The sequence below is a fragment of the Oncorhynchus mykiss genome, chromosome 24, assembly GCF_057628025.1.
Source record: "Oncorhynchus mykiss isolate SJ-2025 chromosome 24, ASM5762802v1, whole genome shotgun sequence".
Lineage (NCBI taxonomy): Eukaryota > Metazoa > Chordata > Actinopteri > Salmoniformes > Salmonidae > Oncorhynchus > Oncorhynchus mykiss.
This window is the reverse complement of record NC_143045.1, coordinates 22,131,838-22,148,152: the sequence shown is the minus strand read 5'-3', so window position 1 is coordinate 22,148,152 and position 16,315 is coordinate 22,131,838. Positions and strand designations below refer to the sequence as shown.

Sequence of the window (16,315 nt, the reverse complement as noted above, 5' to 3'; positions counted from 1 at the left end):
CAGTTTATAAGCGCAATAAGGCACCTCGTGGGGGGGTCACCCCCAAAGCCAAAAAAACAGCTAAGGGCTGTTCTTACGCACGACGCATCGCGATGTGCCTGGATAGCAGTGGTATATTGGCAGTGGTATATTGGCCATAACACAACCCCCTTATGCCTTATTCCTTAAGTATACGCAATAGCCACTGAAAAGAAGTGGGTATAGGGTTTATACTTGCGTTTAAACTCCACTACACCAACAGGCCTGTGCTATACAGAGTGCACTCTCCTACATGAGTGCACTAGTATTAGGTTCCCACTGCAAAAAAAAATGTTTATAATAAATATGCAGTTAAGATACTGTATTAATGTTTCAAGGCAGAATTGTATAGACTTAGTCTGGCAAAGCCGTTTTATGCATTGTGACAATGGAAGCTGATCATGTGTTTCCTTACTCTGCTCTTTTCAGCTGGTCCCGGGAAGAAATTACGCCCTCACTGTCAGACTGAGCACAAACGTATTTATCCGACAGACACTTAATGTGGTCAAGACCAACACTGAAATTGATAACACATACAAAATTTGCCTTGAATTGATGTCTTTATTAACCAGAAAAAAACAGCCCTCTTGCACTCCACAACCATACTGAGTACCAGGAACTTTTCCCTGTGAAATCTGTTTGTATCAAAGTATGAAAAACATTAAGCAAAAATGTCGCAATTGCAGTTCAAGACCCCCCCCCCCCCCAGAACGACTGGCAAAAATCTCAGAAAATGAATTTAATACTGAACGTACATAATACAGAACAACACTAGAATGTCTTCCCAATATGAGAAATCACAGTATTTTGCAATAAGTACTTTTTGGTTTCCTGTACTTGGCAAAAGGGTACCAATTTGTGACATGTGGCAAGACAATGCATTGTAATGTCATACAAAAGGAAAATGAATACTCAAATTTAAATAAGCAATGGTTTGCTACAGAGTGATCCCCAAACCACATCACTCAATCTCATATTTACACCTCAATCAATGACTAGAATGCACAACGAAATATTGCAAAATAAACATTGAAAAAATGAAGACAAAACGGAGGAAAACTAGGAATTCAAATTTGTACATTTTGGCTCATATCAACAAGTCGCCACACAATACATTAAAGGATAATTAATGTGGATTTACAAAGGAGTGTTGAAGTCAAAAGGAGGGTGAAGAAGATTAGTTGTCTCAGCGAGTGTGCTTGGACTGAATCCGCCATCCTGGAAATGTTTATCCCTACCTACTCTTAACTCCCAAGACTGCATTTCTGAGACTACGGTAAACTTAGTTGACCCCTGAGTTCCTAATGCAAAACTAGTGTATGAAATACCTCTTTACAGTGTGTTTCTTAGTGCAAACCAGCAAAATATGCTTGATTAAACAGAGGTATATTAAGATAGCACCCAAGCTGACAATGCTCCCCCGAACGGTTATTTAGCTGGCCAAATCACAAAAGCAGAATGGGAGGTGGTTTGCTCTATATATACACACACACACACTTGTGAAAACCAGCTGTTCAAATGCTTGCATTCATACATTTTTTTACCTTATTTTTTTCCATTTATTATTATTTTTTCATAGAAAATATAAATATCCCTGAATGAAACAGATTCACAGCATTTCCTTTTGAAAGGGCTCCAGTGCTACTACCTTAATGTGGCGATCAAGTGTCTTCAAGGTCTCCAGTTAGTCTCGTTCTGGCCAAGCCTGCTGCGCCAAGTCCTTCATTCGCTGTCGTGATATGTCACCGTCCGTTTGCCACGGTTTCGGGTCTTGATACGTGTTCCACTCTGGGGTTCCTGGTCAGTGTCTGCCTCAGATGCATCCCTCCTGCGTTGTCGAGAGTGGCGGACGGCACCCTTTTCGCTGACCCTTGACCTCTTGTGGCTTTTTCTCTTTGTACTGATCTGGGAACCTGAGCTAGCAGAGGACTTCTCAGAGGCAGAGGACTCTTCCTCCTCTTCGCTTTCAGAGGAATAACTGTGGGCACTGCTGCTGCAGCTCTCTTTTCGCTTGCGTTTCTGTCGCTCCAAACGTCTCTTCCATCTCGGACACTCAACCTCCTCCTCATCCTCTGACCCTTGAGAAGAGGCATCTTCCTGACTATTACAGTCCTCGGGTTCTGACTTGGATCGAGATTCCTTCTTGGGATGTTTTGAGTTGGATCTTTTTGCCTCCCTCTCGTCCTTATCACAGTAGCGCTTAGCTTTAGCCTTGCGCACGCACCGTTTCTTTTCATCAGGGTTCTCTGAGGAGTCTGAGGTGTAAATGCGTTTTCTCTTGGAAGAGGACTGTCGTTTTGTAGCAGCTGGGGAGGCTTTTCTTCGGTTGCGTTGATATCCTTTATGTGAAACAGTTTTGCTCTTCCCATTCTTACAACTGCCTTGCATCTCAGAGTTCAAGTCCTCCTCAGAGTCTTCATTGATATATTTCTTTTTTGGTTGGGCTCGAAGGCAAGGCCGCATGCTAGGGCTATGCTTCTCCTTCCCATCAGATTCTTCCTCTGAGGAAGCATGCAGTTTCCTCCTTGCTCTCCTGTTGGGTACAACTTCCTCCTCGCTCTCTGAAGCAGAGTCATTGCGACTCTGCCTTTTGTTTCGCAATGGAGTTTTTTTATTGGATTCTCCCTCAGATTCATCGTATGAAAGGTTGCTGTCTGCTTCGTCTTCCTCCCCATCTTCCTCCTCTTCAGATTTCAGTCTTTTCTTGCGAGAGTTTGATCTCTTTGGAGTGTCACTGAGTTCCTCTGATTCAGGGCCATCCTGTTTGTGGGTTGAGGCAGATGTTTGCTCTTGGCTTTTTGATGGTAATTTACAATTTTTCTCAGAGTCTTTAGGATGTTCTTTCTCCACCCTCCTCCCGTTTTTGTGAGGGTGCTTTTGAGCATTGTGGTCTCGTGTTGTGTGTTGTCTCTTTCTGGAGCCAGACTTCTCTTCTGCCACATAACTGGTAATGCAAGTTCTACTTTTGCTCACTGCAGCAGTTGCGGTGCTTCTGGAGGACTTCTGAGACACAATAGTTTCTTCCTCCTCCCCTTCTTCACCATCAGAGCTCTCCTCATCCTCTTTCTCAGAGTTACTATCAGCCAGTTGATGTTTTGTGCTGTAGCCATTTACATGAGACAAATCATCTGAAAGAGATAGAAACATTAACACTACAGCAACAAATGAATGCAATTGGAGTAAAGGCAGAGAGAAAGTAGCCTTGACTGTGAAAGCATCTACAGTATGCCTGTAGTTCTTACCCTTACCCCCCGTCACTGCAGCTTGTCTGGTCATCCTGCGGCTGCTGGAGTTCTTACTCTCTCCATTCTGATGGCAACGAGAGGATGAAGCTTCACTCTCAATACTGTCCTCATTGTTCTCCCAATCACCCGATGAATCCTTGCCTTTTTTTAGAACATAGGTGAGAGAAAGAATATAGTGTTGAAATTTGTTCTCAAAGAATGCCCCCTTTTGTGGTTCTGGTACAGTAGATCCTTGAAAACAAAAGTTGATCCAAACCGGTCTAAACTGACTGTGTGCTTACTCTGTGCTGATGACGGATCCTCGGATCCAGAGGCTGATGACTGATCCTCGGATTCAGAGCTGCTCTGGATCACGGCAGTGCGTTTGCTGACTCGGGTCGCATGGCGGCTGCTTTTCCGCCTATGTTTGTCCTCATCCTCAGAGGCTGAACCATCGTCTTCCTCAGAGGCTTCCAGAAGCTTCATCTTGTTAACGGCTGCCCTGGCAGTCTTCCTTTTCAATGTCCTGCGGCCCACATTCTCCTCCTCATCCCGGTAAGTGTCTGTACCCTGGGATGGTGATCTCTCAGAGTCGTTCCCTCGTCGCCTCCCTCGCCCAAATGTTCTGCTATAACCGTTCATCTGGGAACCCCTCTCTGGACACAGTGCAGCGACAACATTTTAATGGCTAATAATCATATAATAACTCAAATATCTGCTCTGTGGTGTGATGGTGTTTACCTGGCCATTTGGTATGCTTCCTATGGTTAACAGCATTGTTCCTGGTTAGCCTGGTGCTGGACCTGTTGGGGAATCTGTGAGACATTGAGTTGGACAACTTCTCACTGTCCTCACTCTCCTCCCGCTCATTGGAGGACTCACTCTCGCTCTCAGCAACTGAAATAAAACATCAAAAACAGGGATTTTATTAGAAGGACAGCTAATAAGAGCTAGCTGCCTTCTGCCGGATTTATGTGAAATACTCACTTTTCTTCTTTGCCCCATTGTTCCTGGTGACTCTTCTGGTTCCCCTGGTCTCTGTGCTGTGATGGTGCTGTGAGGACCTCGGGCGTTTCTCTTCTTCAGAGTCACTCATATATAACTCACTGTAAATCTCAGAGTCTGACCTTGAGGAAGCTTCAGAAGAGCTGTGACCTGAGCTGTCACTGCTGTGGCTCCTCCTCCTGGTTCTCTCAGGAGCAGACACTTTGGCTGAGGTAGATTTGGTCGTCGACGCCGCTTCCACCTTTTCCTGAGTTTTTAGAGCAGTCCTCTTTTGACTGAAGGGAAATAATAATATAATTAGAAGTGCTGTACGTCATGTGGACAAGTACATTTCCTTAAGCCCAATGAGGTCCGTGGGCAGTAGAAATGAGGCCTACCTTGTGGTGTCAGTGCTGGGTGCAGCAGACTCGTGGTGCTGAAGCTTCTTTCGGAACCTCTGGCTGCGGCGGAGCTTCTCGCTGCTCTTAACAGCAGTTTTGTATTGCGATATGATTGTTCTGATTCGCTCTTCGAAGAATGCAGAGAGCCGCAAAGTCATACTGTAGATCTGGGGACATAGGAGATAAAAAATATGTAGAGCACACCAATTTGGCATCAGGTCCTAGTCACTAGATTGATGACACTCCAGAACCTGACCAATGTCAAATTGTAAATGAAAAATCAACTCAATAAGTTTTTGATCAAGGTAGGATTTTTTACACTGGAATCACTTGTATGGTTTGGAAATGCAAGAGCTGAAATACCTTTGAGCGTTTGTTTGGCGTGAAGGCTTTAGCATTGGCAAATATCAGAAGTGTGTCTTTGCAGAGCTCCATGGGGTTTTCATAACGGTCCTCCTCAAGGGTCCCCTTCACCATTTCAAAGTCCATGGGAGTGTCAATGATGCTAAGGTAGTCCTGCAAACAGACATGAGTCCCATTCGATCAACAGTTCTGTCAAAGCCAGAGTCATTATTACAGTAGAACTCTCTGTTCTCTTACTGGGTAGGAGGTAGGATCCACAGGCTTTCTGAAGGGCTCAGAGTCCTCACACTCAAAGACATAGTTCATCAGGCGTTTACACTGCCCCTTCCAGGAGTCTGGGTCAGGTACCGTCTCCGAAGAGCGCTGGGATGAAGGAAGACACAAGATAACATTCCCAGCCACTTCCCTCAGTTTTCATTGATGATTTTACATAAATCTTTCATTACTTACCTGGCACAGTCTGTGTCCAGAAGAGGTGCCTGGTGCCTCTTCCAGGTCCTGGGAAAGACATTCAAATCAACATCAGTTCATCCCAAACATTTCAGAGCAAGGTTTGAATGACTTGCCACATAAAAACCTGATTTACCTCATCATCCGTGTAGTCCATGTCTTCAATTGCATTGTAGATCTCCATGATATCTGTACAGCTAGGTCGACTGAGGAAATAAAAAGGCAACATAAGTTGTTAAAAATGTATCTGTATAAAAGTTTGAGCTCAATAACACTTGGATAACTCACTTGATAAACTTTAGCAGGACATCTGTGATAAGTTTTGCTGAATGGGCTATCTTGCTCCTTGGCTCATTGAAGGTCCGGGCATTGTGCACAATGTATCTGGCATCCCAAACTACAGCGGACAGTCGCCTGTAGAACCTACTCAACAGTCTCAGTCTGATGGTGCTCAGGTCTGTGGGGAAGGCTATCACCGTGCAGTAAGTTGGGTATTGAACTATGTCCACCGGGCCAGAGAATGGGGCTACAATATCTGTCAATGAGAAGGAAAATAACATTTTAAATTCAAAACCTCACTAGCCCATCTAGGAATGGTATACAATGCAGGGTCTGTTGAGGAGGAAGTAGTACCAAAATGCAGTGGTGCTTACCGACAGTGATGAGTTGGTCAATGCCTGCTATGATGCGTTCACACTCGTCATCTCTGCTCCTCTCACCCCACTCTCCTGTCTGGGGTTTATACATGACCTCTCTCATCTCCTCTGCTGTCACTGGAACCCCTCCACCTATACACTCAGGTTGCTGGGCTGAAGAGCACACACCATTGTTGCCATATAGTCCATTACCAAATAATGTACTAGAATGTCCCATTTACAACAGTCTGTTAAAATTACCATCCTCTGGAATAGCTTCCACATCCCAAGGACTTAGCTTCTCCGTTTCGCCATTGTCCCATCTGGCAACAAAACAAAGACAAGCAGGTTAGAATTTTGACTGGTTTCCAACATTGCAGACCCAATCATACTAGCACTTTAATACATTCTCACCGGACTTTGAAGCACTGGAAATGACTGTCTGGATATTCAGGCTGATATGGCTCCTGACAAACAATAATCCCAAACCACCAGGCATCATCTATTACGGACCGGAATCTGTCATCTGCAGTGAGGAATGTTACCATTTTAGGTGGGGGAAATGCAGAAAACATTGTATCGAAATGTTGACCTGTTCATCTCATATGTTACTGGACCTTAAGTAGTGTGAGGAACCCCTGAGGAGAGATGTATTGTTAACTTACTTGGCTGCCAGACTCTACTGCGTGCTTCGTCATAACTCTGCCGAAGCACGAGGAAGTCAATCACATCTGGCATGTCATGATACCTGAGGGGAAGCGTACAGAAGTCCAAAGTTACCAAATGGCTCGGGCAATATCTGTGTATATTCATCTTTAATGTTAGACACTTTGAAGCGGTTGCATCACTTACTTGACATAAAATGATTTGTCTGTGATTTTGCGCGTGCCGTGGTCAATGAGCGTCAGTTTCAGGCAGCAGAGTGTCGGAGGGCACACTTCATACTTGATCCCAGTTATTTTAACAAATTCTTGGTCCTGTAGAGAGATGGAGAGCGTCAAGTTACTCTTCAACAATGTCCTTTTATACACAGGCCCTCTCAACACACTAGCCCGTTTTCTACCGCATCAGTGGAAGACAGATTCATCCGTTTCCTAGTTTGGAGCAGAGTGGATATGTTCTTACCCTCAGCTCCATCTTCCTCCAGGGCTGTTTCTCCATGTTAATGGGGTACAGGTTGTTCCTGTTCACCGCCTCCACATACGCCTCGTGACCCTGGCGGAAATAGATTACCTGAGGGAGAGAGAGGGTAACAGTAATTAGATCAGAGGAGGCTGGTGGGAGGAGCTATAGGAGGACAGGCTCATTGAAATTGCTAGAATGGAAATGTGGTTTCCATTTGTTTGACACCGTTCCATTCCAGCCATTCCTATAGCTCCTCCCACAAGCCTCCTCTGATGTAGACATCAGAGATGCACACAACACAGTAGGGGAGACATATGGTCCAGACAGAGCCACGTACCTCATCACCCATCTGGGGAACGAAGGGAGACTTCCTGGGAATGACATCAGTGATCCAAGTGGAGGGTCTGAACTCGTTGGAGACTTCTCTGTTGATCGACGGCCTGGCTTTAGGCCGCTGTGATACAAATGAACAATTACGTAAGATTTATTCAATATTCAATAGAGAAGTGTGAAACTACTTTTTGTCATACCATAACAGGATGCAAGCACTGACAGAAAATATGCAGGTTAGTACAGTGGCTAACCTTGGGCTTCTTGGATTTCTGCTTGCTATTCTGAGGTGGTCGTTCCTCATCCTCACTTTGCTGCTTCTCTTCCTCCTCGATCTCTTCCTCCTCCGAGCTGCTAAGCTGGCGGCGAACTCGTTTCCGTGATGACACGGGAGTGGAGGGCTGCAGGTTAATCCCAGCGTCTGCAGTCCAGTCAGAGTACTCACTGGACGAGTGGCTGTCATGGGAAACGCAAGTTATATTAGCATTAAACCAAGGGAAACAACAATATGACATACGTCATGTACCTCTTGCAAGGAATCAAGAGAAGCAAGGAGCTTATCTGTACCTTGAACTGTCACTTTTCCATTCCTCTTCGTCATTGGATGAATCCAGTTCACTGCCCTCCATCTCATGGTCCTAGAGGAGGGATAGGAGATGGCAAGATTGACCTCCTTCACCCATATTCCAAAATAGCTTGTTATTCTCTAACGGACACGTCAAAAGCATAGAATGTACCTCTGATGTGGTCCCCTCTCCCTCCTCACAGGAGAACTCGATTAATTCCTCCACAATGCCATCTCTGCTCTGCTGGAAGACTTTTTGCTTTTTGCGGGACTGTGCTCGTTTGATGCAAGGCAGTTCATCTTCAGAATCATCCTGAGGCAGAAGCAAAGCAGAAATGCAGGTATGACATCAGTATCATTTAAAAATTCCCGTGTTCAGTCATGATTTTTAAAAGTAATAAATATATGTCTACTTACTCTACAACTGCCGTATGTCACACGGCGTTTCTTTGCGTTGTATAAGGCAATCTCCTCCTCTCCTTTTGTAATTCGGAAGTCATCCTGGTAACTAAGATCATTTACACATTTAATTTAAACTTGCATTTCAGGAATAATGTTCTAGCGATGAACCATTCAGGAGTAGGCTTGTTTATATACATGACATCCTTTGTGTTATATAACCAACTATACAGATTATCTACCCCTGTTGTTTGAGGGATGTCGGTCTCACCTGTAACTGCTGGACGAGAGCTCAGGTACCACCACCCTGCGTCTCCAGGCCTGCAGGTCCCTCTCCGTGGCCATCTGGCTGCGAGGGGCATTCTGGTGCATCTGTCTCACCCCCTCCACCTGCCCACTGCGCCGCAGACCCACGTTAGGAGACGACAGCACCTCAGCTGCACCTCGCTCATTCACCGATGCTGGGAACAGAGTGGGAGAGAAGGGAACACAACATCACTGCTTGTCCAGGACCCAATCATTCCTTCAACCATAATGGATGAGAAATTATTTTCCATTTCCAATAGAGTCCTCGACCATTAACATGTAGGAATACAAAGTTTTTGAGCATGCCCCAGAGCAATGGTAGCTTATAGAAAGTAAAAGAGCTAGGAATATGTTATCTTGCACGCCACCACACAATACTGTTAGTAGAACTGACAGTATGGCTGTGTTCCAGTACCTCTGCGTGGGGTGCTGGGGGCTGGGGCCAGTGTCCCTGGTCTGCTCTGCCTGTCCTGCTGCTCCTGCAGCTGCCTGATGGTGTCATCCAGAATGCTGCGTCTGGCCGTGGCCTCCTCGTGGTCTGTGGTCAGCTGACTGATCACCTGCTCCATCACCTCGCCATCACCTGAGTGGGACAACATGGACAGTCTTAAGTAACAGGGTCTTAAGTAACAACCACTTTCTCAAACATATTAACACATCCACCCACTCACAAACTCACAGAGAAACAGATGGTAGTTACACTGGTCAAACAAAATCCACCCATCCACACGTGCCCAACTGCTATTTTAGTGTGGTCCAATAAACAAAAGGATCATATTGCCTTACAACTGTCTCGTAAATGCTAGTTTACATACTTGTGGCAACATATCCCAGCTGAGGCACCAGGTGTTCGTCTGCAATGTTCTCCCTCCCAGGGACCAGCCGCTGGTATATAGGGGGGTGGGGGTTCCCATCCACATCCACCAGGAAGGGAGGGGGCATGAGGTGGGGTGCCTGCTGGGTCTGCTCATCCAAAACAAAGCCGTTGGCGTCCCGGATCAGTGGCCGATAGTCGGTGTGGAAAAACACCTGATCTGGAAGCTGGACAAAGACAGACAGGCAGTCAACCTCAAACCATTGAATAAAGGACTCTTTCCTATGCATAGATATAGTAGGAGCTCCAGCCTTACCTTCTCGTATGGCTTGGAGCTCCCAAAGCCGAAAATGACCAGATGACCGTGGGAGTCTGTGCAGGCAAAGCGCTGGCCGTCGGGAGTGAATTTGCAGTCAAAGACAGCACCATGACCCTGGCCCTCAATCTGTAGGGCAGACAGAGCAACCAAGATGGAGTCAGTCATAGTTGGAGAGAATGGATGTTACTGTCTTCTGTGGTGCGTGGCTCCTCCTCACCATGTTGAAGTAGTGCTGTGTCTTTGTGCCCCGGACGATGTCCCAGATGAAGACGTTTCCGTCGTGGCCAGCAGACAGCATGATCCTGGGATCTGAGGGGTGGGGCTCCAGGACAAACACCTCAGCCTCATGGCCCTGCACAGAGCATCACACAGCTGTCAGGTCAAATCACTGTCTGATGCTATTTTGCCAAGTCACTGGACAAAATGTTTTGAGGAAATGCTCCTGAAAAGCATGCTTACAGTGATAAGCAGTTGCAAGGGGAAAAACAGTAGAACTAGAATGTCCTCCTGACTAAAGAATCTAGGACTATCCCTCAACAGTTATTTATATACAAATAGTTGAAGGATGGAAATTCATCTACACTACTAGTAGTCATAGATACAACATGTCCTCAGCTATCTTTGTGAGACAGCACTGTTCATGAAAATAGAATGTAAGACAATGCAGTTGCTCCTACTTTAAGGATATGTAGCAGCTGGCCTGTATAGGAGTTCCACACTTTGAGGATATGGTTGTTGACTGCTGTGATTACTGAGTTGTCATGGCGATCCCACGCTACCATGGTGACCTTGGGCTTGAAAAAGCTTTCCTCACAGGTCGCGTGTTCTGAGCTGCGGAGAAAGTTGATATGAAAGGATAAAAACAGATACAAGCATGTGTAGGTGTATGTAATGGTGCCGGCAAGCTGTTCATTCCTTACCCTGGTAGAGTGGCATTCATGTTGAGAAGAAGGCTCCTCCACTGCTGACGCTGAGTCAGCCTCCAGATGCGTGCTGTGCCATCTCGACTGCCACTCGCAAACCTACGAGACGAGGCAAACCAAGACAATGGACTCTAGGCAATCCTCATGAAAACGGTTGGGCTAAGGTGAGTGCTTCAACTAATCACATTGATCATACCTTTCTCCTGAGTGGCAAAATTGGATGCTGTCGACCGTGTCCTAAAAATTAGAACATATATTGACAACAATGATGATTAGAATATTACATCAACATTGTTTGTATTCGTTGTAAATTAAAGCTTCAATGGATTTAATGATTATTTCTTTTAGGAACTCATTTTCTTGTGTTCAGCTTTTCGCTGCTATGTGATGGTTTATCTGCTCTTCAAAAGGATCTTACCGTGTGTTCATGAAGCTCTGATATTTTTTCAGGGTTCCCACCTCCCAGGTAATATATTCTGATGACATCGTCAGTACTTCCCGTCGCTAAGAACATACCACCTAAAATGTTTTATAAAACAAAAAAACTATCAATTTATCCCAGTTTGGTTCAGCGTTTATATACCCATGTTAGAATAACTTGTAACAGTTGGTGAGGTAAAAAGTTGAATCAATACTTCTGTTAAAATCGTATCAGCTATGGTTAGTGTAATAGTATGATCAATTTGTAGAAATGTATTTAAATGAGCCAAAGCATTATTTTACACAAAACTGCTATCTTGACATCGTTACCTGGACTGAATGATGAGCACACCATCTGAACTCCCGGCCTGGGTCGCTCTGTAAACTTCTGCGGGCGATCACTTCATAAACAGAGTGTAAATGTTTCAGATTTATGTCATTTTCAGGATGCAATTACTATCTAAATCAAATTACCAGTAGTTGAAACTCACCTGAAATTGATGTTATTGACATCCCACTGCCAAAAGCAGATTGTTGCATCAGTTCCAGTGGACACCAGGTATCTCTTTGAGCCCTTGGCAAACGGTGAGAACTGAGACAGATGTAATTCACAAAGTTAAATGCTGTTCCAGATATACTTATGTAGTTATATACTTATGTAGACATCCCCTATACTGAGGGATGTCTATGGTACAGACAGCAAATCACACTAGAAGTCCAATGTGAGCTGCTGAAGCAAATCAGGTTTAGTATGTACATTATGAGTTAAAAAGTGCTGTGTGCAGTTAACGCATTGCACTGTTGCATAGTGTCCTACATTTGCAAAACTGTGGACAGCATTAGCTTACATACTATTTGCCCGGCTAACATTACAGTCGATCGAAACATAATAAGGGTGTTGGAGGAATATGGAAGCGCCTACCTGTAGGGAGGTAATGGATCCACTGTGCCCCTGTAGGACAGCCATAGGGGCACAGGTACGAAGGCACCACACTCGGATGGTTTTGTCACAGCTGCCAGCTGCCATCAAGGTATTCTCAAAGCTGACAGCCAGGTCTGAGATCTCAGCAGAATGTCCTCGCAGGGTGGAGTGAAGCCTCCCGTCAAACGAAGACCATATCTTCACCAAGCAGTCGTCCGAGCCCTTGAAAGTAGGGTTTGATAAGGTAGATAAAGTGATGAGCCTCGGGTATACCACCTAACATGATTTCCCCCAAGAACTTGATCTTTATGACGACAAAACTCACGGTGAAAATCCTGAGACCGGTCCGATCAAAAGCAATGCAGTAGACTGCAGACAGATGACCCAGAATCCTCCTGTGCATCCGCATGTGCTGATAGTTGCTCACAGGGTTCACAGGGCTGAACCGTTGAGTACCTGTTAGCTCCCTTCCTCTGTACACCTCCACTGTGAAGGACAAAACACTATGATTCAGAGTGCAAACATGATAACAGAATCATTTTAACAGAAAACAACACAGAATGCGTTAAGTTGAATTAACAGCACTGGCATGAATAGAAAATAATGTGTGAACGTGTCAATCCTGTGTCAGGGAATACCCACCTAGATTTGGAGGATCCTTGCAGGTCAAAGGCATCTCTGGTGGTCTCCCTCTGTGCAGGGCAGCAAATGATGAGCCTTTCCTCCGAACATTGCCGTAACCTGGAAGAGATGGAAAGAAATAAGTAATTGAATCATTTCATTTTACAATTCGATTTCAGAACAAATAGTTGCTGATGTATACATTTAGAATGCACGCTCAATCAAGATGCATGTAAAGCTTTGTACCTTTTGAAGTTCTGAGTAAGGACTGCCTCCCAGTTCCCAGTAGGGAATGTACGCCTGGAACACATGGCACTTCTTTGTCCAGAATCGGCCCAATCTTCTTACAGATCTGCAGCAAATGGTCAGGTGCAATGTGTCCGTTGGCTGCAACCTATGGGATCAAAAATAGTGTTGATGATGAGCAGAATGACTAATCCAGCTTTCATTGTTAAACCATTATGCATGCTTTGTTCTTTCTTCAATCAAGCCATCACAACATTTGTATATTTATATTTGGGTAGCTGTTAAGTGCATTGGGCCAGTAACTGAAATGGTCGCTGGTTCAAATCCACCAGCCGAATAGGTTAAGTCGTTCTGGAGCATCTGCTAAATGAAAAAATAAAAATACAAATGACACCAGGAATCGTGAAACTACAGGACTGCAACCACACTGTCTATATATTATTATTTAGATCATCATAGTATTTCTGTCTAATAGACTGTCAGCCAGTGGTACTGTAAGAAAATTGCATTTATTTTTCTAGGGGGTAAAAAAAAGAATCACTGACATAACTTGGGTTCTTCATGTACATCGGATCTCATTCCACCAGTGTGCTGTATTCTTTGTGGGCAGAACGTTTTATGTAAAAACACATTCATCAACCGACGAATCACAACACAGGTCACAAGGAAAATAACGCAACTACAGCCTTTCTAAGGACGTGGATTGGTCAACAGTGGTGTCCTGACGTAGCCAGAACCCAAAGAGTCCCCACCCTATCTGCAGTACAACAGATACAGTTAAATGTGTTAAATGTGTTTCTATACTACAGCGTTAAGCTTTCGAAACATACAAAAATAAGTAATCCTACATACCGGTAAAAGTTTAAATCAGGTTATTATGTAACAAGAATGTAACAACGAATAAAGCTGAATAGAACAAAGAGTAAATAGCCTATGCATGGACACAACGTGGCTGTCAATCAACAATAACAGATATTCGACATTTAATTTACATCTATAGATTATAGACTTACCAAATCTTCGTAAGATCTTGGATGTTCATTTCCTTGCCAGTCTAATCTGCAAGGCAAAAGCTATCCAAAAAGGTGCGTGTTAGTGTAAATCACAACACTCAAGATGCTAGAAATACTGCCAGAAATTAAGTTAGTAAAAACATGTGATGTCAAACGAGTGAGGCGGTCAGAGAAGCATTAAAACTCGTGAGTGAGACAAGTTCTACGTTCCAGTCCAATCGGGATAGCTAGTAGCTACATACACCGACGGCAGAACGCCGCTACTACCGGAATACACACCTGATATTCTTCTAGTTCGCTCGCTAGAACCTGCAATAGATACAAAAATAGGTTTTTCGAATGTGTTGCTTTCATGAACTTTTCGCCAACAATTTTGAATAGTAAGAAAAACGATGTCAATAAGGCACGCCAATTTACCACAGCCGCGCTCTGACATGGACCCGTTGTTAGAAAACGTGAAATTAGGTAATATAGCTCTGTAAGTGAATATAATAAAATAGTGAGCACAATTGGATATCAATTAAATCAAGATTTATATATAATTTAAGCAATGAATTAGGCAACTATATTCGCCTTACCTGATTCAAGGAGCGAAATATTCCGACTTTTGGCCATTGAATCGGCCGTGATTTGGTGGGTCTACAATTTTAAACTAACTTTATGACTAGTGAGAGTATGATATATTTATTTAATTTCGGTTACACTGCTCTGACCCCCTCCACAGTTGCTCCCGCTTTCTAATCAGCCTGTTTTCAGTCGCCATTGGAAGGATGAGGCCTCAGCAATACGAGTTACTTCCGCCACAGCAGAGGAAATAGGGGGTGGGGAACAACTCTTTATTTTTTGTTCGACTACAACAAAGACAAAGCGACGCTCGCCCTCTAAATGAACTGATATTCTATTTGAATACATTAGAAAGCTTTGGGTCAATGTTACGAAATAAAGCTATTTATATATGCGAAACTATAGTATAAAGACGCATTGTTGTTGTCTTCGACAAGGTCGAGTGTCTTGTTGATGACGTCATATGTGATGGCAAAACAAAAAATGTAAATCTGTCACATTTTATTTTACCCGATGCAATTTGTCTTTGATACACTCACTTAGCTACACTATTTAGGCTTTGTTTCAATAACTCAACTAAATAAAGAAAAATATCCATGCATCCATTTGTATAGACAAGTAGGCTATGCAATGCTGATGAGAACAATGCAGTATAAGCCTGTGCAGTGCACGATAGGCTTCAATTGCGTTGGCGAAATATTAGTGCTATGACAATAATAGGAATATTATCTTTTTATTTTTAGACATTTGTCTGGAGATATGGCATGATAGACCCACATTTCTTACTTCATGTAAATACACAACATGACCCAAAGTATGTGGACACCTGCTTGTGGAACATCTCAATCCGAAATCATGGGCATTAATATGGAGTTGGTCCCCCCTTTGCTGCTGTAACAGCCTCCACTCTTCTGGGAAGGCTTTCCACTAGGTTTTGGAACATTGCTGTGTGCTTCCATTCAGCCACAAGGGCATTAGTGAGGTCGGGCTCTGATGTTCGCAGTCAGGGTTCCAATTCATCCCAAAGGTGTTTGTTGGGTTTGAGGTCAGTGCTCTGTGCAGGCCAGTCAAGTTCTTCCACAACGATCTCAACAAACCATTTCTGTATGTGCCTCGCTTTGTGCACGGGGGCATTGTCACGCTGAAACAGAAAAGGGCCTTCCCCAAACTGTTGCCACAAAGTTGGAAGCACAGAATCGTCTAGAATGTCATTGTATGCTGTAGCGTTACGATTTCCCTTCACTGGAAGTAAGGGATCTAGCCCGAACCATGAAAAACAGCCACAGACCATTATTCCTCCTCCACCAAACTTTACAGTTGGCACTATACATTCCGTCAGGAAGCGTTCTCCTAGGCTTCAATTGAATTGACAAGTAGGCGAAATATTAGTGCTATGACAATTTCAGGAATACTTACTTTTAGACATTTGTCTGGAGACATGACATGATATACCCACATTTCTTACATCATGTAAATACTGTATATTGTTTTCTAGTCTCCATGTGGTGTCCATCCTGCACTTGCATTTGAGGGATCTTGACTAGATGGGATATGCAGCTAATGTCAGAAGTGACTTTTCATAGCAGGTCAGGAGAATTTATGCTCAGGTTTGGAGGTGTCACGCCCTGACCATAGAGAGCTTTTATTCTCTATGTTGGTTAGGTCGGGTGTGA

At 44.1% G+C, this 16,315-nt stretch overlaps 1 protein-coding gene across 4 annotated transcripts; it reads right to left on the bottom strand.

The window, feature by feature from the left end:
• Positions 1–559: 559 nt before the first annotated feature.
• Positions 560–15,109, bottom strand: LOC110504008 (bromodomain and WD repeat-containing protein 3). 4 transcript variants are annotated; one of them, XM_021582776.3, is made up of 41 exons: positions 14,657–15,109; positions 14,496–14,554; positions 14,358–14,387; positions 14,079–14,138; positions 13,066–13,213; positions 12,841–12,939; positions 12,524–12,684; positions 12,199–12,420; positions 11,768–11,868; positions 11,607–11,677; positions 11,275–11,375; positions 11,053–11,093; positions 10,854–10,955; positions 10,611–10,764; positions 10,151–10,285; positions 9,931–10,059; positions 9,616–9,841; positions 9,216–9,383; positions 8,766–8,955; positions 8,513–8,603; positions 8,268–8,408; positions 8,098–8,168; positions 7,785–7,986; positions 7,538–7,654; positions 7,201–7,308; positions 6,928–7,052; positions 6,741–6,823; positions 6,490–6,601; positions 6,337–6,398; positions 6,094–6,249; positions 5,729–5,975; positions 5,577–5,646; positions 5,441–5,488; positions 5,228–5,353; positions 4,991–5,143; positions 4,625–4,794; positions 4,230–4,522; positions 3,984–4,139; positions 3,545–3,898; positions 3,261–3,404; positions 560–3,146 (listed from the first exon to the last, which is right to left on the bottom strand). In XM_021582776.3, the coding sequence occupies exons 1-41, from the start codon at positions 14,691–14,693 to the stop codon at positions 1,741–1,743; spliced, it is 6,669 nt and encodes a 2,222-aa protein (XP_021438451.3). In that variant the 5' UTR covers positions 14,694–15,109; the 3' UTR covers positions 560–1,740. The 4 variants fall into 4 exon arrangements, with proteins under 4 accessions (XP_021438451.3, XP_021438452.3, XP_090074845.1 ...); XM_021582777.3 differs by having other exon boundaries at positions 3,267–3,404; XM_090218719.1 differs by having other exon boundaries at positions 13,066–13,663; positions 14,657–14,850.
• Positions 15,110–16,315: the final 1,206 nt, after the last annotated feature.